At 50.3% G+C, this 22,216-nt stretch overlaps 1 protein-coding gene across 4 annotated transcripts in view; it reads left to right on the top strand.

Annotated features, from left to right (window-relative positions):
* PPP1R12C (protein phosphatase 1 regulatory subunit 12C) overlaps positions 1-22,216 on the top strand; it is a 39,038-nt gene extending 16,822 nt beyond the window's left edge. Inside the window, exons 5-23 of one of the 4 annotated variants that reach the window (XM_079950369.1) lie at positions 38-182; positions 1,450-1,524; positions 4,068-4,156; positions 5,453-5,595; positions 5,697-5,791; positions 9,861-10,052; positions 11,258-11,353; positions 11,909-12,003; positions 13,342-13,449; positions 14,768-14,858; positions 15,081-15,218; positions 15,714-15,804; positions 16,021-16,136; positions 16,333-16,391; positions 17,123-17,228; positions 17,547-17,651; positions 18,395-18,445; positions 19,803-19,853; positions 19,991-22,216. In XM_079950369.1, coding sequence (XP_079806495.1) covers positions 38-182; positions 1,450-1,524; positions 4,068-4,156; positions 5,453-5,595; positions 5,697-5,791; positions 9,861-10,052; positions 11,258-11,353; positions 11,909-12,003; positions 13,342-13,449; positions 14,768-14,858; positions 15,081-15,218; positions 15,714-15,804; positions 16,021-16,136; positions 16,333-16,391; positions 17,123-17,228; positions 17,547-17,651; positions 18,395-18,445; positions 19,803-19,853; positions 19,991-20,077 — 1,933 coding nt within the window. In that variant the 3' untranslated portion in view covers positions 20,078-22,216. The remainder of the gene's footprint in view (positions 1-37; positions 183-1,449; positions 1,525-4,067; positions 4,157-5,452; positions 5,596-5,696; positions 5,792-9,860; positions 10,053-11,257; positions 11,354-11,908; positions 12,004-13,341; positions 13,450-14,767; positions 14,859-15,080; positions 15,219-15,713; positions 15,805-16,020; positions 16,137-16,332; positions 16,392-17,122; positions 17,229-17,546; positions 17,652-18,394; positions 18,446-19,802; positions 19,854-19,990) is intronic. The other 3 variants (XM_079950371.1, XM_079950370.1, XM_079950372.1) reach the window with 3 other exon arrangements.

Here is a 22,216-nt window from a genome sequence, read left to right as displayed (position 1 = left end):
AAACCCCTGACGGCTGCTTTCTCTTGCCCTGTTGCAGGCTGCTCTTGCAGGCTGGATATGACCCCAATGTGCAGGACAAAGACGGCTGGGCTCCCTTGCATGCGGCAGCCCACTGGGGAGTGGAAGAGGCTTGTCGCCTCCTGGCAGAGCACTTCTGCGACATGGAGGCACTCAACAACGTGGTGAGAGCAAAGGAGGTGGCTGGTGTGTGTGTGTGTGTGTGTGTGTGTGTGTGTGTGTGTGTGTTTGTGTGTTGCAGAACCCAGGCTTCTTGTGGCTCCAGTTAGAAGAGCCCACACAGCAGGGCTGGAGAGGACTTGGTGTTACCCAAGGCATTGGAAAGGCCCAGCCAGTCCGAGTACGTTGGCTGAGCTAAGTGGCCCAGCACTCCAGCCTGGTCTCAGGCAACTTCATATGTTTGCAGCTGTTCTTGGTGCAGAGGGGTTTCTAGGACAGCAAAATGAGGACCGTCACCAGATTTTAAGGAAATTTTAATGGACTAGTGTCAAAGCATTCTGATGGGTCAGTTAATTGACTACATCTGTATACATTTTCTTTTGAATAAAAATATGGTTCTGAAGGAGGGGGAAACATCAGGTTGTTTTTAGATGGTGCGTTGTTTTAGATGGTGTCTCAGCCGATACCGTTGTGGACGAGGCTTGCTCTTGTTCACGAGGTGAAGGGAAAATACCTTTTCTGAAATGCCATCTGCATTTTTTTTATAATTGTGTCCTAAGCAGGTTGTTTAAAATAAAATAAAATGTTGTTTCTTAAGGTTACAGAGTTTTTTGTTTTATTTTTTAAAAAAAGAAATAGATTATTATTCTGCGTTGTTCAGTTAAAGGTTTACAAAACCAAAACCCAAAGGGGGAAGGAGATGTGGGAGGCTGGAATTCTAAATCTGCTGACTGCAGCCACAAATAGAAGCTTGTGGATCCTGCAAAATGCTGGAGGAAGGACAGAGACCTGGAAAGGCTTGACTTGGTTGTGGAGTACGACAGAGGAGAACGTTTTGAAATGGCTGGGGATGTTTCTCCCATCTTCGAGGGTTTTTTCCCCCCTTAGGCTGTGAGAGGGTAGCCCCTTATTTCTCATTCCCCTCCCTTCTAGATTATTTTCTGAAAGGGCTACCCCCTTGCTTAGAACCAGAAGCTCTCCAATTGTACCTACCAAGGTGGGTTTATTTCCTCCCCTCATTGAAAACAGCAGCCAGTAATTCTAAGCAAGTGAGGAATCGAGTGTAACTCGTAGAAGCCCTGGATGTTGCTTTCTTCAGTGGGTGGATGGGCTTGGAGGAGGGAGGGAGGCAGGACAGCTGGTGAGTTGAAGGAAGACGCATCTACACCAAAGGGAAGCTGCTTCACCCACCATGTTTCCCAGTTTTATTCTGATGGCAAACCGTGACGAAAGGAGCCCTTCTCAGCCCCAGCTGTTTCCTCCCCATCCTAGGGCCAGCGTCCCTGCGACCTTGCGGATGAGGATACTTTGGCTCTGCTCGAGGATCTCCAACGCAAGCAAATCGACGTGAGTGACTTTTCTTCTTACCCTTCTCTCCCCCCCCCCCGCCCCCGTGTGTGGCAGATACAACAGAATCGGGACCGCTGCCTAGGGTCTGTGCAGAAAGCGTGTGGCGCGTGGAGCCCTCGCTCTTGTGTGGAGCTAGACAGCATTTGAACGCCTTGTTTCTGGAATAGGAGGGAAACCTTGCAGATGCCAATTTGAGGAGTTGGGCTGAGAGAGGAGCTGCTTTGGGGGAAGCTTGCAAGACCCCTAGTCCCAAATAGAAGCTGCTTGTGCCCCGTCAATCCCATTCAGAGGCGGTTGTATGGGTGGCATTGTGCTGTGTGCCTGCTTCACAAATGTCTCGTGCTAAAATCACAGAAAGGTGTCCCTGAACCAAAAAAAACCCCAGCCTCTTGACCCTTTTCACAGGCGGGTCCTTGTGGCTCCCACCATCGGCAGTTAGTCAGGCAGCGACGGAGGAAGAAGCCATTTGCTTCTTCCTCCGTCAGCTCCCTTAGGGCTGCTCACCTGGCACCTCACCTGATGAGTTTTAGGTGCCAGCTGAAGACATTTCATTTGCCCAGGTGCTTAATGAATAGTTGCAATTTATCTAGGACTCCCATCTTAACAGCTGTTGTTGTGTGTGTGTATATATATGTGTGTGTGTTTACATAGAAGCATGTACACACAAACAATATTTTAAGAGGTTGTGTGCTAATTCAGTAAACTTCAGGGGTAATTTTTCTTCTGCCGCCCCCCCCCATCACCCTTTATTGGGTGCATTAGGACAGACAAAAGTTTCTTGCAGTGGCTGACTAGACTCATCCAGACCTGTGTAACCTTTGCAATTTTAAAAAGACCGTAATTCAGCACCAAGTGGAGCTGATTTCTGTTGTTGGCTATGTATATGGCATGCAGATGAAGCAGCAGCCTATATTTCCTTTGTGTAACTGTTCCCTCTCATCATGGGGGCATGGGTTACATTTTTGTTCCCTTCCCAGAATTTTTTTCCAATTGACTTTTTAAAAAGTAAATAAAAATGCTTGAGGGATGCAGGGGAGGCTCAGTCTTGGTTAATGTTATTATACACGGCCTTCCTACCTTTGCAGCATCAGCCACAAGAGCAGAAAGTAGAGAGGAACGGCAACGACCCCACAGGGCAGGAGGTCAGGGAGCGAGGCCAATCCTGCCTGTCAGCTTAATTTGAGTTTCACCAGCCCAGGGCAGTGTTTCTGAAACTGCAGGGTGGGCCTCCTCAGAGCGGCGGCTGCTGGTGAAGCCCACACGCCTCCCTTTTCCAGCCCTCCCAGCAAAAACCTTCCGCGGCGAGAGAGGCTTGTTCCCCAGGGGATGGAAAGCGGTATGGGCTTCTCCCACCCGCCTGTCAGCTGCATGCTCTTTTTCCACCAGTGGACTGAAACCAGATCAGCCTCCGGGCCCTTTGGAAACCTTTTAAGGGCTTTCCTCCTTCCCTCTGGGAGTTTTCCTGTGAGAACCAGTCTTGAGAGAGCCAGGTTGTAAGCCATAAAGAGGGAAAGAAGCCTTGGCACACAGGACACATGAAGAAGCAAGGGGCTGGAGCAGCTTCCCAACAGGGAAAGGCCTGGAGCAGCCCTCACCCACCTGGCCCCTTCTGGGTGTTGTTGGAGGGCGCTGGCTTGGGATGATGGGAGTTGTAGTCCAACAGCACTTGGAAGGCACCAGATTGGCAAAGCCTGTTCTTAAAGTGTTTGGGGCGTTTTGATTTAGGGAGACATGGTGGAGGTTTCCAGAATCACGTGTGGCAAAGGCGAGAAGCCTGTGGTGCCCTCCTGGGTTTGTTGGGATTCCCAGCTCTTATCAGCTCCAGGCAGCGTACCAGATTTGAGTCCAGGTTGATTCACGAGCTGCTTTGAGAGCCTTTAGCGGCTGTAGAGCAGAAGATAAGTATTGTGTCACTGGTTTCATGTCATGACGGCTGTCTACGCTGCCTCCACTTCCAGAGAACATAATGTAATACTGAATACTTGTGGCTGTGGGGGGAGAAGGTTGGTGTTGTTTCCTCTTCGTAGGCATCCCTGGAGCATCTGTCTGGTTGCTGCGGGAACATGAACAGAGCCCTGCTTGATCAGACCAAAGGAGCACCAGTGTCCACACTTCTGATCCAGCAAGGCTCTTCCTGTATCCATGACCATCCCTGTGGCGGACCTTTCTTAGCTCCTAAGCCATGCAAGAACTCTGTTCCTCGGCTGCACTCAATGCAAATGCCAACTGTGGGCACATCTGCGCTTTATTTTCCCAAACACATCGCCCTCCCCCTTAAATTCAGCAGCAGCGTTTCAGCGTGATTCCCACAGCCTGTTCAGTACAGATCTCAGCCACTACTGCTCTTCTCCATTTGGTGGATCCTTTGAAGAAAGCAGAAGCTTTGGGGCAGCGCTCTTGCCCCAGGTATGTCTGCCCAGAAGGGCAGGTGCCATTGCCCTCTGCTACCCTGGCAAAATTTGTTCATCATTACAAAGGTCACATAGCCAAAGAGAATGAGAGCTTGACCCTCACCCCCCATCTCTCTCCCTAACCTTCAGCTACGCAGCAAGAAGGAAGCTCACCTGAAGCAGGCAGTGATTGACACCAGCTTGGAGCAGCCCCCATCGTACACGAGCAAGCACCGGAGGTGAGGTGTGGGCGTGGGGGCATTTGTCTCTTAGGTTCCCAACCTTTTAATGCTGCCTTTCTGGTTCTAAAGTCCACAGCTTCCGCCCTTGTACCCAGCCGTCATTTCCCATGAGTTGGTAAAGGCCCTGGCTTGCAGCTGTGTCGGCTATCGGTTCTTTAATCTAGGATGCAGCTTATTATGGCTCAGCAGTATGGGAACAGGCGCATGCGAACCCCACGCCAAGTGCACGTTGCAAAGCAGGTTTAGAGAGAAGTCTTTATTTGGCGCACAGCAAGTTTGGCAGCCCGGTTTGCTGCAGAAGTGTTTACTGTTGCCAGCTGCAGACGTCAGGTTGGGCTATCCAACTGTTTTGTGGTTACAGACGTCGAGCCTGTACAAATTGCAAGTGTCTCCTGTCGTCCCACAAACATTAGCAGGGAAGCAAAGCCTCTCCTGTTAGCAGGAAGCATCGGCTCGCTTGCCTCAAACTTGCGTTGGTTGGGCATTTCGTTACGAGACGTCACCAAGGCAACCTCGGTGGTTGTTTTCTAAAAGCAAGCCATGCGCTAGCTCACGCATGTTCAGACATAGAGGCCAAGTGCCAGCTCAGACACCTCTCCCCTGTGTGAAGTTACAAAGCGTGTGAAGTGCAAGGTTTGGGAGCGCAGCCTCCACGTTGCCCGTTGAGTTGTAGATACTCTTGTTGTTGCTCAGTCACATTGCAGGCCTGAGGATCAGAACAATCTTGATTTCCGCTGATCTGTCTGTCAGCTGCTCCGAGAGCCTTTTTGGCTGAAGAGCAGGAAAAGATTTAATACGGAAATACAGGTGTACAGCACTTCCAGGATTGGCACATAGGAGCAAGCCCTTAGGCTTAGGCTGGTTGGCAGCATCTTGCATGGTATGAAAGCCAAATTTCAGGAGAAATGGCATGTCATGTGCCTGAGTTGTCTGAGTTCTAGAGCAGCTGTTCATGCAAGAAACCAGTGTTCACCTGCAGGGCAGCTGCCATGAGGCAACGCCTGGCCTAAACCAGTTCACCAGAGTATTACAGCCCAGCCCAGGTAACCTCTTTCATCTCGAGATCTCCGCTTGAACCTGATCATAAATATAGGGAAATGAGGGCTGTTGGAACGAAGCAGTTTCAAGTGTGGCTGAAGTTTGCAACCTTCCGATGGCTCCCATTGGCTCTGTCTGGGCAAACGCGCCATTGATGTAATTTAACTGTGGTGGGCTGAGCAACTTCGCTTCTTTTAAAACCATCCACTTTCCTTTAACACCCTTAATTCCCCGCATCTCCTCTCTGCTTCTTAGGAGCTCTGTGTGCCGCATGAGCAGCAAGGAGAAGATCTCCGTCCAGGACCAGTCAAAGGAGCGCAAGACCCTGGGGACCATTGCCGTTGGCGAGGAGGAGACCAGCTCTGCCTCGGAGGGGGAGGAGACGCCACACTCTAATGGTAGGCGGAGCTACATGGTGGGCAGTGGCCTTCATTGGCCCAGATCTCGGAAGGGTCTGGCACAGCCAATTAGATGCTAACTGCTTTCTCTCCTTTGGCAGAGGTGAAGGCCGCTCCCCCGACGGACAACAGTGCAGTGAATGGCGTCTCCGTGACCCCTGTCAGCCCTGTGTCCCCCAGTCCCATGGGGCAGAAGGTGAGGTTTTGCTCACCTGCACGAACCCTTAGCTTCTCCCTTAGGTGAAAGGGGGGGGGTTGGCACATCTCCATGCCTCACCCCCCGCATCACCTTTCACAGTGTAGGCCTGGGAGCTGCTGGACTCCTGCCGAAAACCAGCTCTTGAGATTTGAGAGGTGACGAGCAGCAGGGCCTGTTAAAGAGACGTTTCCAGTCACTTTTGCATTCATGGTCTTGGACTTGAGGCTGCAGGCCTCAGCTTACCCATCCTGAGTAGTCACTTCACTAAGGGGTTCTTTTGGGAGGAGGGAGAATGAAGAGTGAAGGTAGTTAGGGCTTCTGTGTCCTGGGAACCAGGACTCATAGTTTCTATGGAATTGGGATTTGGACACGGGGGAGCAGACAGCCACAAGACCTCGGTCCTGTATGGGGTGCTACTTGCCTGTTAAGGACTAGCTTCTTTTCTTTCCCCTCTCAGTTGGCTTTTCATGGGTCCTTGCATGAATGCTCCCCTCCCCTCTGGCACGTAACACTTGCTGAGTCCCCATTTATAACTTCTCCTGTCTTAACACACCAACACCTTCATCTTGCATGCATCTTGCATCATCTTGCATGTTAACCAGTCACCTCTCTTGCACCTACCCTGGGATGAGGCCAGAATAACCGTCATCCTGTTTGGGACGCCAGCACAGGCGAGTCTGGCGATCTGATCGGCAGGTGACTCTCCAAGAAGAAGCCTCCTAAATAAGTTGCCTGAGATGGTTGGGCCTTGGACACACGGACATTCTGATGCCTGGTCGGCCGTCCTCTCCACCGCATGCCATTTTTGCCTGCACTGTGTGAAATACGTCGGACTTTTGTGTTTTCTTTTTCTGCCTTTGTTTTCCTTTTCACATTTCCTCGTACGCCTTCCATCCGCTTCTGGCTTGCACCTCGTCCCGCTTCTTTCTTCCTTCCTTCCGCCTGCCCACTCCAGCCACAGTTTGCCTTCATCACCCCTGTTCTCCCCATCCCCAGCCCTCTGGGGCCTTCCATGTGGCGGCAAAGCTTGCGCAAAACAGGGATCATTCTGGTGCCCCAGAAGGAGCAAAAAGCTGCAGTGAGTGTCCCATGCAGATGCAAGGAGGGTGTGTGGAGAGAATGTGCCATTGTGGGTGTCGTTTTCCCCATTAATGGTCTGGCACAATTGCCTCTTAAGCTGGTACCTTCCAGATGTTGGGCCACAATTCCCATCATTCCTGTTGGCCATGCTGGCTGAGGCTCATGGGAGCTGGAAACCTAACATCTGGACGGCACCAGCTTGGAGAAGACTGGCATCGTGAGACCAAGGCCTTAAAAGAAGCTGAGCATTCTCTTGCCTGGTGAGTCACCACTGGCTGTGTGTTTTGAGAGCTGCATTAATCAGATTATTGTGGCGGACCAGGCCCCACTCCTGGTTGGGAGGCTTTTGCAGGGGCTTTCAGTACCTCCAGTCCAAGCCACTGCCACATACAGCAAACACGTTCTCAGAGCACCAACCTGTGTACAGTGGTGCACAGCAAGACGAATGCCTCGCTAGACGAAAAACGTGCAAGACGAAAGGGTTTTTCGTTTCTTGAGTTGCTTCGCAAGACGAATTTCCCTATGGGCTTGCTTCGCAAGATGAAAACGTCTTGCGGGTTTGCTTCCTTTTTCTTAAAGCCGTTAATACCTGGGGAATCTGCGCTCCGCAAGACGAAAAAATCGCAAGACGAAGCAACTCGCGGAACGAATTAATTTCGTCTTGCGAGGCACCACTGTACATACAAGAGAGAGGTATTGGGAGACTGGAGGGAAACCTCAAGAAATTATTGGGATGCGGGGGAACTGTGGCGGGGCGGGTTCTAAAAGTGTCCCAACAGTGGGCATGAAATGATGACTGACAGTGGGGGGATGGGGTGGCATAGTTGGGGGAAAGAACTGGGGTATCCTTGAAAGGGGCCTGACAGGCTGGCTGGAACCCTGGAACAGGAGGGTTCCAACCATGCAACGTTTTCTCGCAGGACCCTCTTGTATTTCCTAAGGCAGATCCATTTGCTAGAAATGGGAGTACTTGGCATGACCAGAGACTTTTAAAAATATGCCAGCGAAAAACCTGAAAGTGTCTTTTTGGCCACTGAGTGGAACTGGGCTAGGTGGGTGTTCAGTCTGATGTGTGCAGCAGGGGCAGCTGGTGCTTTGTGGTTTCCCGCGAGTGCAGGTGTGGGATTTTATTTTTATCGACGGAGAAGGGGGTTCCCCCTGCAGATATAAGATTGCTGATATTTGGGAAGAGAGAGAAAGAGGTAGAGGTTAAAAGTGAGCTGCTTGTGGCCTGTGGGATGGTGTGCTTGAGGACCAGGAGTCCAGTGGGCTACTCAGGGGGCAATACTAGGTTGGGGCAGAGGCTGCTGGGAACCTGGACACAGATAGCAGCACGGCTCGGCCTGAGCCTGCCTGAGTGGGAAGGGGAAGCCTGGCCACCAAGCCAAAGGCTTCCTGCAAAGGGAGGCGATGCGGAATGTGTTACTGAAAGGGCTGGGGTCCAAGCCTTCCACAGCAGGGAAGCCGATGCAAACTTCTCAAAGCTCAGCAACTTCCTGACCAGCTTTCAATGCTCCATTCTGCCAAGGCAGCTTTCCAGGCCTGCTCACCTGCCATGAACTCTGCTCTGAAAGCTTTCCAAGATTCCCCAGGGCGGATGCATTATGATGTGGCTCTTGACAGTCCTCCTCATTAAAAGCGTTGGCTGCTCTGCTTTGGAATGTCCAGTCAGCAAGAGGTGCCAGTGGGGGGGGGAGGAGAGAGGGGGAGCTCAGGGCAGCCTCATTTTGAGAGAGGCCCACCCCCAAGTGCATGGAGGTGGGAGGTGGCCCCTGGCATGGCATTTGTTGCAGCCCTGACACTTGCACCATTTCCCCAGTTCTGGGCAGATCTCTCTTGTGAGTGCGGTGGGGAAGCTACAGAGCTGCATCCACCCAGCGGAGCCAAAATCCAGTCCTTTAACCTACTTCCGTGCCAAGACTTTGGCCTGGAACATGCAAAGCAATAACGAAACGTCTCTTGAGCATGTGCAGGGTGGCTTTCTCCCAGCAGTCTTGGCAGCATGCAAACCTTTTTGAGTTGAGGATTCCAGGGAGTTGGCGGTTTTGACCTTCCCTGTAGTTCCTCTTGTTTGGGGAAATCAATGCTGGGCACTTGCTTTTAAATCTTTCTTCCTGTAGAGACAATCCCAGGAGGCCTGGCTCTCCCCCTAGTTGGCTGCACAGCCCCCCAAACTCTGGCCATGCCTCTGTTGCATAGGTGTTGCTTCCTTCCCAAGGGAAATCAGGAGGTCTCCCAGCTCTCGTCTGCACCAAGCTGAGCCCTCTTTCCTTGATTTGGGACTCATAACATCCTTCATCTCCCCCCCTAGTCCTTCTCTTAAATCAGAGTTTCCCAAACTTTGGTCTTCAGCTTTTGGGGGGGCTACAACTGCATCATCCCTAGCTAGCAGGACCAGTGGTCAGGGATGATGGGAATTGGGGGTGTAGGAAGGAGGCTGTGTCATCCTTGAGGAGGGGTGACAAAATGGCACACTGTGAGGGGCAGCACTTACCACAGGGCCTGGCCTGCAGCAGGCCTGAGCCACGCGTCTCTCCTGGGAGTGGCTTGGGGCCCCACGCTGCCCAAAACAGCAGCGTGGGGCTTTCATCCACCAGGCAGACTCCGTGGTCAACTCCCCACACTGCCCCCCTGGGCGGCTCGCCCTGCCCCCACCGCTCTAGGTACCGGAGCAGCTAGCTACGCCCTGATGGGAATTGTATTCCAAATACAACTGGAGACCCAAGTTTGGGAAACCCTGTTCTAGATAATTGAGAGCCCCGTTCTCTAGCAGTGCTTGCTTGTTGTCCAAGGAGCTGTCAGGTTCTGTGCGAAGGACTGAGCATCCCCACATATAGCCCTGCCTGGTTATTCCCTGCTTGTCCACTCCTAACTCCATTGTCCCGAGTTTCTCAAGTTCCCTCCATCCATCCTGACTCCCCTTCCTTCCTCTTCTCCCCACTTCCTCTGTCTCTTTTCTCCTCCCCTCCCACTCCCACCCCAACAGTTCTCTGGAGGCTCTAGCCGCACCATGGAGCCAGAGGACACGGCAGCTCCTGCCATCTGGAAGCAGAGCCTACGGAAGACCAGCAGCTTTGGGGTGCTGCAGGATGCAAAGCTGGAGGAGGAGGCGGCTGCCAAGGAGGGCAGTGGCATCAAGCGGTCGGCATCCAGCCCCAGGCTTGATACGGAGGAAAAGGTAAGCTGTGCCGTTACAATACCTGAGTGAGTAACTTTGGGGGGGGGGGCAGCATTTCAATTCAGCTTGGCAGCGTTGGATTGGAGCAGAAGCAAGGATCTTTCCATTTGCTATGATGGGACAGTGAGAAGAGGGTTGCACTTTAAGGCTCTGCTAGGTGCAATTAAGATTCATTCTGTTTCTTTCCACCAGTTGGCCTCCTAAGCAGTTTATGGTTTGGGTTGTTTTTCTTTTAAGGGTGAGATTAGATTTAAACCAGTGTCAAGTAAGATAAGAAGGAAACCAGCAACAGACAAAACAGTGCAGCAGACAGCAACTGAAAATTACCAAGCAGTCTCGGATTGTATCTCATCTGGCAGATTGGGAAAGCACGACAAGACTTACGGGTGCCTAAAAATGGCAGAATATAGATGTTTGGGGAGCACATTTCATCATCAGGACAGGGGTGGGGGCACCCAGAGCAGGGCACCTGCCAGCAACCTCAGTGCACACACAGGTGCATACAGGAGAATTTCTATTTGTACATTGTGTATCCCTAGCAACATCTTGTGAAACAGGCAGGCTTGTGTGCATTCCATTTGCTTTCTCTCACTTGGAATTTAGCTTTTGGTGTTCATTTTCTTAATGTTTAAAAATAGTAAGCTGCTAGCCCTTAGGGCTGCACAGGTATTCTTGGAGGCATTTTGGAGAAACCACAGCTGGAGGAGGGCAGGTGGGTCTTTCAGGGATCCGAAGGCGGAGTCTTCTGCATAGGATACCCTGCCACTCCCCACCGCTAACAGAAGCAGTATTAAGTTACAGGAAGCAAGCAAATAAGTAGAAACCATAACCCAGTGGTAGAGCATATGCGTTTGCATGTGGAGACTTCACTCTCTTAGCATTTCTGCTTGGATAAATGGATCTTGGGAAGCAGAGCTTGGAAAGTCCTTTGTCTTGAGGCCTTGGAAAGTCTCTGCTAATGAGAGGAGAAGATACAGACTAGAAGGACCAATGACCTGGCTCATTGTAAAGCAGCCTCATTGGCTCACCTTTATGCAGGACCCCTCATTCCAGCTGGGTGGCTTCTCAAAAGGGGATTTCAAGGTGTGTGGGGTTCTGCCATGAGTGTAGCCTCTTCTTTGCCCTCTTTCTTTCTTTCTTTCTCTCTCCCTTCCTCCTCCCCTCTCCTCCCGACCCCAACCCATCACTGCCTGTTACACCTGCAGCAAGACATCCGGGAGCTCTTACGGAAGTGGAACAAGAACCCCATTGGCCCAGGGTTAGCCAATAGGAGCACAGCTTCTGAGCCAGCGGGTGATGCGGTAGGAGCCTCTGCCCATTAGAGGGTGTGGCTGATTACCTTGCTTGCTTGCTAGACAGCTTGTTGCATTTGTGGGGGGGGGGGGTTAGGCCTGTGGGGCTTAGCTTGAGAGCCATGGGTTTGTGCGGGAGGGAATTCCCTTGGGCAGGGAACCCCCCTACCAGGGTCACTGGGGGACAAGAAAAATCTTATCCAGAGTGTCCTTTTCCGTTCCGCCCTTTGGTGTGGTTTTCCTCTTAACTCTTCCCTCTGCCCTCGCTCCCTTGTTTCTTTGACCTTTCTCTTGTCTCGGCCAAGCTACTCATAAGCGTCACTGCTGTGTTAGGCATCGGGCTCAGCACTGCTCTCTGGTAGAGCAGTGCCTCTGGTATCTGTCAAGAGAGTCACGAAGCATCGCTTAAGACAGCCAGAGCTTGTGGTATCTGGCCAAAAGCACAGTCAAAGCTTCCCAGGTCTCCAGCTGGCCTCTGAGATGCTCCCCCTCCTGGGCAGAACGTGAATTCACAGTGTTAACAGTAACAGCACATGGGATTCCCCATTTCCCCCCTTTTTACAGAGCAAAGAGCCACGCCTGGCCCGCGTAACTCCGACCCCAACTCGGCGGATATTTGCCCTCCCAGACACGGAGCCCCATCGGGATCCCAGGCGAGCGTGAGTAATTGACCGGCGGCGAGCCAACGTGTAGCACTTGGGATTCCAGATCGTTTTCAGGGAGACACTCCGGTGTGAAGCTTGCTGCATGATGGGATGGATCTTCCCTTCTGTTTCAACCTCACATGGTATCCTGAGCATTAGAAAGAAATGTGATGAAAAGGAACCAGCTGAGTTGGTAGTGAGGCATTCTGCCCTTGACTCTGGAGGAGTGCAAGAGGAATACAGGCCACATTCCTTTTTGTATTCATCTCTGCGCTCGAGACCGGAGCAATGTGTAATCCCTTCCTGAACTGGGTCGCCTTTGGACGTCATGGGGCTTCCTGCTCCCATCAGCCCCAGCCAGCGTGGCGAGCAGCTGGGGATGATGGGAGTTGTAGTGCAGCGACCTCTGATGGGCTCTAGGTTGGGAAACATAAGATTAAACCATGGAAGCCTCATTGCCGGGTTAGCTGGGATGAGCCTGGAGTTGGGTTCACCTGAGAGAGAAGTGTGATATGAAGCAAGGCTCACTTTAGAATCAAGACAGATAGGAGGGGGAGCCTGGGAGCCTCCAGAAATTGCTGCTGCCTGGCCTTCCTGCAAGCTCCACTCACCTTACTGGTGGTTAAGCGCATGGGCCACGTTCCTTGGGTACTCAGCTTCTCAGGCGGATGTGAACTCTGTTGTCTGTCTTCAGCACGTTTCTTATCTTGCCTTTTCTGTATCTTGTTTTCATTCCCCTTTCACCATCTGTAATTTGGGGCTGCTGACAGTAGTGTCCAAAGTGACAATAGGTCTGAAGTAGATTTTAAGGGCGGTTGGGTTATTTAATTATTTCATAGAACACTCTTCCTAAAGTTTATCACTGAGCACAAATCGTTGGCAGGGAGGGGGCAGCATAGATTTTGAAGGAGGAGTTCTGAGACGGAGTCTCTTTAAATAGAAGTTGGGTTGCTTTGGGAATGTAGCTATGTCTTCCCTTGTCCATAAGACAGGATTAATTAAAGATTTGCTTTGCTGCACTGGTGGCGAATAAAATACTAACATTAAAAATAATTTGTGCATCAGGCATGCTGTATATAGCAATTTCAAAGGAGGACCAGCCAGTGAGGAAAAGCCTCTGTGGTCAATTCTAGGTGGTTTGTGGCTCATACAAGCAAGAGCCTGTGACAAGGGTGGGGGTTTAACTCACAAGTTTGGGAGACCCCTGGGTCAAAGCAGGAGTTCTAGGTAACCCTGGGGTTGTTGGGAGTGCAAGTGAAAGGCCTTTTCAGGGACCTCCTCTGAACACACACTCTTCCACGTGCTGTCTCTCTTTCTCCCTCTCTTCTTTCTCTCCTCCCTCCCTCCCCGCAGAAACTTAGAAGGTGGCCTTCAGATGAAGATAGACACAGCCCTTGCCCCACACCAACCCCCTTCTTCCACTGCCATCAGCTCTGGCATGGATCCCCGGGACCGCCGAAGGTGAGGGTTGGTGGGGCCTGGGGCAGGCAGACTACAGAAAGCAATTAGGGTCACGATAGACGGGCTCGTCTCTGTATCCAAGGAGCGGGGTTTCCTTGTTGATGTGGCATCTGCCGGTTCTCTGCTGCTTCTCTTGTTTCTATATAATCTTTCCTTTTCTGTTGACTCTTCATCACTGTTACGATGGCAGCCACATATTGGTGCCGGGGGGGGGGGGGGTAGGGGGGAGCAGTGCTTGCTCACCAGCTGCTTTTGCTGCTTCGGTTGTCGTAGAGTTGGAAGGGGGCTGAGGGTCATCTAGTCCAACCCCCTACAGTACAGGAATCTCAACACATGCCCCCCCCATCCAATTTGAAACCATACCAGTCCCTGATTCTTGCAATCGTGCTAGCAGTGCATGGGGTGTTAGGGGAGGGGTGGACACGTTATGCTCCTTCGGGGGTAGTTCGTCCCCCTTTCGTCCCCACCCTGCACTCAGCTTTCTCTGTGTGGCTCTTAGAAGCTAGGAGTGAGCTTATCTACGAGGCATCTGACCTGTCTCAGAGCATTCTGTGCCCAGTTAGGCAGGCTGAAGAGAGCATCAGAGGGAGGGCAGGCTTGTATTTTCCCACTCCGCAGTCAAGAAAGTTGGGAGCAAACTACTAGGGTAGGCAAAGGGACATGCCTAGCATTGCAGTCGTACCTTGGAAGTCAAACAGAATCCGTTCAACTTCCAAAATGTTCGGAAACCAAAGCACAGCATCTGATTGTCTGCAGGAAGCGCCTGCAGCCAATCGGAAGCCGCGGGACCCGTTTCGGACGTTCGCGTTCCAAAGAACTTCACAAACCGGAACACTCACTTCCAGGTTTGCAGCATTCGAGAGCCAAAATGTCTGAGTACCAAGGCGTTTGGGATCCAAAGTACGACTGTAGTAGTAGTAGTAATAATAATAATAATAATATCATTTGCACCCCACCCATCTGACTGGGTTGCCCCAGCCATTCTGGGTGGCTTCCAACATATAAAAAAACATAGCAAAACATTAAACCTTAAACAGCTTCCCTGTAAAGGGCTGCCTTCAGAGGTTTCCTAAATGTTATATAATTTACCCATCTCCTTAACATCTGATGAGAGGGTGTTCCCCAGGGTGGGTGCCACTACCGAGAAGACCCTCTGCCTGGTTGCATAGTGCTTCCTTCCCATTACTGGGAAGCAACCAGCCAGGGCACAGGCTCTGAGGTGGTTGGCAAGTAAGAAAGGGGAGCCCCCTGGAGCAATGGAAGGGGCACAAAGAGAAAGCCTTGTAAATGGTGCCCAAACCCTCCTTTCCTCTGCCAGGTCGTACCAAACGCCCGTGCGGGACGAAGAGTCGGAGTCCCAGAGGAAGGCCCGTTCGAGGCTCATGAGGCAGTCCAGGCGTTCCACGCAGGTAGGTGTTGGTGCAGGTCATGGTGGTTCAAGCGGGGAGGTACCACTAAGCAGACCGGAAGAGGGGAGTGTCAGGCATAAGGGAATGCGCTTGTCTGGCCTAGCTCAGAGACTTAGCAAGGAACTCTTGCTGTGTTGTGCCAGCATCAACCTCTAGGTGGCAAGGTGGTTCTCTGTTTGGCGCATCGCTTTCATGTGCCTTTCCTTCTCTTCTCACTTCAAGGGTGTCACTCTCACGGACCTGAAGGAGGCTGAGAAGACCATGGGCCGGGCTGGGGACTCCAGAGCAGCCCCGGAGCAGCGAAATAAGGAGGACGAGAAGCATGACAAAGATGGAGAGCAGCAGTCCCAGGAGACTATGGTAGAGATGGCAGGAGGCACAGGGGCTCTGGTGGGGTGGAGGACGTGGCAGCCAAGCCAGTGGAGGAACTTCTGGCTTGCTCAGAGAGAACCATGATAGGTGGATCTATTCCGAGGCTATTGCTCTGATCTAGGGTGATTAGAATTGTTACCTGCCTTTTCAGGATGCAGATTTTACAGGTAAAATCAAGCTAGCTCATGGCAGACTGTGTGCAGTATCCGCTTCCAACCTTCGTGACAGGTGCTGGGTTATTTGTATCCATCAGACTGCACAGTGTGGGTTCCTTGTCTGCACTAGGTTGGGTGAGAGCCTGCTGTGTTTTTGCACATCTCATGGTGCAGTGGCGCCCATCACCCAGTCTGTTCCACTCATTCCTTGCTTTCGTTTGGCCCTCCGCAAATTGCTGCCCTGTTCCTTTGAGCCAGCGTGCAGCCTATGTATAATCTATCTCCCTTCTTGCTTTTCCCCTGATCCTAACCCTGCTGCCTCATGCAGGACTCTTCCAGGAGATTCCGGCTTTCGAGTTCAGAAGGTTCTTCGGTTTATACTGTGAATCCGTTAGTGGTGAATTCGCAGCCCAGAAAAGGTAACAACTTTTGCGCCCTCTTTTCCTTTCTGTTTTTCAACTCCCTCATTTGGCATGTTTAGCTTTGGGCCTGTAGGAACTTCTGTACTACTGCAACTTTCTTTTAAACCTTCCACAATCTCTCCTGAGCTCCACTGCTGATATTGTGACATATTCAGTCTATTGGCATGCAAGGACCTGAGCTCAGCTGCATGTCTTTTTCTGTCCGCGCTGCAGTCTCAGAAGCCGAGGATACCAGCTCAGAGGCAGATTCGGATCTACGGAACAGACTCGCCATCAGGGACCGCAGGAAAGGCCGACGGCTCGTCTCCGGACTGGGAGGGAACTCAGAGGTGAATGCGGAAGCGGACTCAGTCGGGGCTCTTGCACTGAACGGAGGGCAGAGTTTCAGGACCATCTGTATGAGGCTCTGTGCCATTCTGTCATCGAGAACGCGGCAGCTGCCTTGTACAAGCACCCAAGTTGTCTGCACAGGCAATTTAGGGGAGACCTTAAACCCCCCAACTTCTCTCCCCCCCCCCCATTTAGGGTGAAGATGATGAAGACAGCAAGCAAGTCAACAATGAAGATCCATCAGGACATAGCAGGTAGATTCCTCTTTGGGATCCAGCACTTCTAGCTGGGTTGTGGAGAAGGGGCTTAGGGGTAGGTTGACTCACAAATTCTGCCTGCTGATGCTCCTTAGTACTCATGCCATTCATATTGTAAGGTAAAGGTAAAGGGACCCCTGACCATTAGGTCCAGTCGTGGCCGACTCTGGGGTTGCAGCGCTCATCTCGCTTTATTGTCCGAGGGAGCCGGCGTACAGCTTCCGGGTCATGTGGCCAACATGACTAAGCCGCTTCTGGCGAACCAGAGCAGCGCACGGAAACGCCGTTTACCTTTCCGCTGGAGCAGTACCTATTTATCTACTTGACTTTGCCGTGCTTTTGAACTGCTAGGTTGGTAGGAGCAGGGACCAAGCAACAGGAGCTCACCCTGTTGCGGGGATTCAAACCACCGACCTTCTGATCGGCAAGTCCTAGGCTCTGTGGTTTAACCCACAGCGCCACCTGCGTCCCAATTCATATTGTAGAAAGACATTAATGCTGGCCTCAAGAGGATGGTGGGGTTTTTTTAATGGTGAACCCAAAATAGTGCAGGATCCAATAGTCTTAATATGCAAAACTTGACACGTGGTTTTGCTGATGTGCCCAATCCTCGTGCCTTAACTTTCTGATCATTATTAAAATTATATACTGCCCACCTGGATTGCACAGTGTGAGGAGCCACCCGAGGGGTGACCTCCCATAATATTGGTCCCCCTTTTCTTTTACAGCGAACACCTAAACAGCGTCCTGTCAAACCGGACAGCTCCCTACAGCTGCCAGAGACAGAACAGCAATTTGGGCTGCAAAGAGGAACCTGATCACTATTACAAGAAAGTTAGTTGTTTTGTTTATGTTTTCATTTCAGGCTTTTATATCCCACCCTCTAGCCTAAAAGGGTCTTGGAGCAACTTACAGAAATCAGTACTAAGATTTCTTAAAACGTCATGACACACAAGGAAAAAGGAATGGGAGGGAGGAGGGAGCACAAAGTTCTATATCAAAACACATGATTGGAAGTTGGGGCTCCTGGATTTGAAGGGATATGGGTGGGAAAGGGATTCATAGGGATCTCAGTACCTTATTCGGTTTATTTTACCATCTCTGTGTGTGTGTGTGTGTGTGTGTGTGTGTGTGTGTGTGACCGACCCTAAGCTGTATGAAGATCTCGTGATCGAGAATGAAAAACTGAAGGAGCAGCTACAAGAAGCACAGCTACAGCTGACGCAGATCAAGCTGGAGCTGGAAAGAGTGACCCAGGTAAGGAACAGGGCAGAGCAGAAGCTTCTCAGTTGGGTGGCAGCTGGGACACGGTGGGGACATGAAGAGCAACAGGCAGCTCTGCGATGGATGTGGTGTGTTTTATATATACCTGGTTTCCATGCGTACCTATTGAGATACAGCGTTATTGGGATAAGGGGCGTGTTGAATTTTCCAGCTTTCAAATCCCAACAGTGAGGGGTGCTGAAAAGTTGTAACATGACCTGGGAATTCAAAAGACATTTTAGTTAAATTAATATAATTTAGTTTAGCTTGGTAAGTAAAATGTGTGTAAAATTCCATATGAATCATTAAAAATGATTGCCAAGTACTTGGAAGTTGTTGTTATTATCATTACTATTAATGTAGCATTGCCTGACATTTTCAGAAGGTAAAATTTAAATGCTTTGGTTTCCTGAAAGCAGTTTATGTGCTCCTTCATCCCGTGCCGCTCCCCGCCCCCATTTTTAGCACAGTCTTTGAAGGGGGTAGAATTTTCGTTTAATACAGGCATCCCCAAACTCGGCCCTCTAGATGTTTTGAGACTACAACTCCCATCATCCCTAGCTAACAGGACCAGTGGTCAGGGATGATGGGAACTGTAGTCCCAAAACATCTGGAGGGCCAAGTTTGGGGATGCCTCATTTAATAGATAAACAAACCCCCTCTCCCCCTCAAAGGTTGGGAGCTTCATTGTGTTAGGTACCTTACGTTGTGTGTTTTGTTTCGTTGTTCACCCACAGAGGCAAGAGCGTTTTGCCGAGCGACCAGCTCTCCTAGAGCTGGAGAGATTTGTAAGTACCTATATTGGTCCCTCTTTTTCTTCCCTTGCTAAGTTAAGGATTCTGTGGCTTCAAATGAACTGAATTGCAAGACTTGTTTGATGCCTCCTGCTAGAGAAGCCTGGGAACGAGCCCAGCTCTTTGTTAGTCATAGGAAGGGAAACTATACTAGAGTGAATCCCTCTGCTGCCCCCTGTGGGCCTGGAGGAGTTATCCTTTCATTCTTTAGCGGGGTTGGAGGGGTAGATGCAGGTGTATCCCAGGGGTTTCTGAAATTCTTACAAAGTATGCTTTGGCGTGTCGACCTTGGGCTTACCCAGCCAGATGCTGCTTATGATCTTAAGCAAGAGTGTGTGTTCAGGATCACTTAAGAGTAGGCTAGTTACTGCTAACCTGTAAAGAGCTTCGTAAAGCTAACACACACACACACACAATACAGATGGTACCTGACCCCGGTCAGGCTGGCAAAAATGTATAAAAACTAGTGATGTCTGATGGAGATGCAACAATGGGGCAGGAACCTTTCTACATATGTGGTGAGAGTGCAAAGAGATAGTGGGATTCTGGAGAAATATCTATAATGAACTGAAAAAGATGTTTTGATTTTCATTTGGAAAAAAACCAGAATCCTTTCTCCTAGGTATCATGTCAGAGGAAATAAAAAGAACGGTCAGACCAATATTTATGTATGCAACTACGACGGCAGGGTTATTGATTGCCAAAAATTGGAAAAGTAGCAGCGTCCCAACTAAAACAGACTGGCTATCTAAAATGATTGAATACTTCCATATTGCTGAACTAAGAGGGAGGATAAGATGAGATATGGTACAAAAAGTGAATAAGGAGTGGGCTATCTTTAAGGAATACATCAAAATTTATGTGGAAAAAGCAGAATTTCTAACAGATATTGAGTGAATCCAGAAAATGATTAGAGCGAAAGGAGAGTAAAGTCAATATAGAAGAAGAGATTAAAGAAATAATGAAATGTGTTTAAGCTAGTTGGAAAAAATAAAGTAGCATAACAAAAACAGCTGGAAGTCAAGTCACTTGGTGCGTGTCCATGTGGGGTAGGTCTGTAGGTATGTTGATATGTACAGTAAAAGTAGGTATTATATAGAGTAATGTAGGTATGTTTTATGTTATGAAAATAAGGTAGTGTGTTGTGTATTGTGTAAATGTATATGTTTTATATGTTAATAAATTTTATATTAAAAAATAAAAAACCACGCACACATAGGTGGCATTTTAGGACACACAAGACCGAAATCAGCCCACTTCTGCCCTGAAGGGACTGGCTTTCCCTAAATACATTCTTGGAGCTCCCCTGCCCCTTTCCCATTATCCTCACCTTTCCCTCTTCTCCCTCCAGGAACGCCGAGCTTTGGAGAGGAAAGCAGCAGAGCTAGAGGAAGAATTGAAGGTAATTCCCACCAGGTTGGATCAGCCTTCAGGTCTCATCCTGGAGTTTGACGGAGAGAAGCTGAGGCCGGGGAGGATGGGGGTGAAGGATTTTACCAGGTGGCGCAGGTTTTGTCTTACTCGTCTTCTCTCTTGCAGGCTCTTTCGGATTTGAAGGCAGACAACCAGCGTCTCAAAGACGAAAACGCCGCTCTAATCCGTGTGATCAGCAAACTCTCCAAGTGACCGCCGCTGCCACCGCCCCCGACTCCTCCCCCCCCCCCCGGGGGGGAGATGCAGGGGCCTTATTCCGCACCCCACCTCCTTGTGTACCAGATCCTCAATCGGAACAGGAGACATAACACAAGGATAGGGGTGGCCAACTCCCTCTTCACCACTCAAAACACTCCAAACGTGGGGGATTCTGAGCCTCAGGCAATCAGACACCCATCATCCATTGTTTTACACAGAGGGGCCAAGTTTTTCTCACCAGATGTGATGTCTCCAGCCCAATGTCCTCCCCATCCCCTCTCCCCCCCCCCTCCTCCTCTCCAGAGACAGTATTTATTTTGTGGCTTCCTTTTAAAAGTGATGCTATTTGCTTGTTGCTTTTCCTTTAACGAACAAAGGGAGAGGGAATGACGGGAGCCAGTCTTACTGGGGGCTCAAAAGGAGCAAGGAGGCCTTAATGTCATTCTCCTGACAGCAGGCAAATAAGAGTTTGCTTTACAGGTTGGGAAGTTTTTTGAGGCTGTGGGCAAAGTCGAGTTAACAGGGGTCCCCTATTAACTGGCAGGATATCTTGGGTCATCGGTGTTGCTCGCAGCTTTGGCCCCATAGCTCTGCAGCTCAGGAGGACCGCTATCTCAAGGCTGCGTAAGGGAAAGGGTGGCAGGACTCAGTCCAAGCACCCACTCACATCCTGCCGAAACAAACCGGTGCATTTGACAATTGGGTTAGTACTCCCAAGAGGACAGAGTTGAAGGTGGCAGCCAGGTTTTAGAGCCGAGGCTGGCAGCTGGCCTGGAAGTCGGAGAACTTGAGCAGACGGGTTTAAAAATGGGATGTGGTAGCCCTGGGTGTGTGGGTGTGTGTATGTGCATGTACGAGAGCGAGAGAAGCGCCTTAGCACTGTTTAATCAGCGGGGAATTGTGGGTAACGGTTGGGGGGTTTTTTAATGGTTTTTTGGGGTTGGCTGCCACGAGGCTCTCTGGAGCCAGACGGACAGGAGAGTTCTGCGGCGGCATTAATTTAGGAGACAAGATAGTATTGCCTGTGAAGATGAGGCTATTAAGTGCCATAGCTTGGGGTTGGGGGAAATAGCTGCAGGGGTGGGGCTACATGGGGAGGGTTTTGATCTCTGCTCCTGTTGTTCGCTTCCCTCAGCATCTCGATTTTTCAGGTGCGAGTGTGGCTTGGTCCCTTCTCAGAAACTCCAGCGTCCTATAGTGTCCAGCCTGGCTCTGAAGGATGCTTCTAGTGTTCCCTTGCCTGAACCTGAGGCCGAATCCCAGGGAAACGGTCTCATTCCCCTTCCCGCTGTCTGGACAGTGCCCCCCTCCCCACAGCCTTCTGCCAACGCCCAGTCCCGCTGTGAGGATCTCCTGGACGTCTGTAACCCTGGGCTGTGCAATGGACAGCATTGGCCGTACAAGTCCACATTTGTCATTGTCCCATTTGCCAGCTCCTCCACTCCTCCTCCTCTTCCAGGACCTGTGCCTCCTTGACCTCTCGTATTCCGGTTTGTTGGATTCTGCCGCCGCTGCTTTCCTAGAGGATGCATTGGGGTGGGGGGGTGTCCATTTACACGGCTCTCCTCCATCCCTCTTCCTGCACGCACACAATCAAATATTTTCAATGTTAAAACTGAGGGCTAGAAGTACTTCCAAGTGAAACTGAGGGCTAGAAGTAATTCCAAGAGAAACGGGTCCAAAGTACTACCCTGAAAATCCTGTCTGTGCGTGTGTGTGTTGTTTTTTTCCTGCGCTATCATGAGCCAAGATTTCCTCTGCCAAAATAAATAAGTCCCTTCTTTTCTACCATGTCACCCCTTTCTCTTTTCTTTGCCCACCCCTTTTTATTTTTATTTTCTCTCTCTCTCTCTCTCTCTCTCTCCACCTGCCCTGATCTGTGAACTCCCCCTCCCCAAACATATCTGTACATAACAGAAGTATTTTCTATATGGTTGCATCGCCAAGAAAAAAAAACAAGAAGAAAAAAATGCAGAAAAACTTAAATGTGCAATATCGCATGAGTATTTTTTTTCCAAAGAAGTCTCTATATTGTACTTGTTTATTCAGCAGCTCAGCTGCATATGTTTTAAAGAACAGGGAATTGAAATTACCGTGTTGAATATAATTAAAAATAAAAAAGATTGCTCCTTA

The sequence above is a fragment of the Podarcis cretensis genome, assembly GCF_951804945.1.
Source record: "Podarcis cretensis genome assembly, chromosome: 13".
NCBI classification, from domain to species: Eukaryota; Metazoa; Chordata; class Lepidosauria; order Squamata; family Lacertidae; genus Podarcis; species Podarcis cretensis.
Note: the sequence above shows the minus strand (reverse complement) of the source record. Positions and strands in the feature narration are given on the sequence as shown.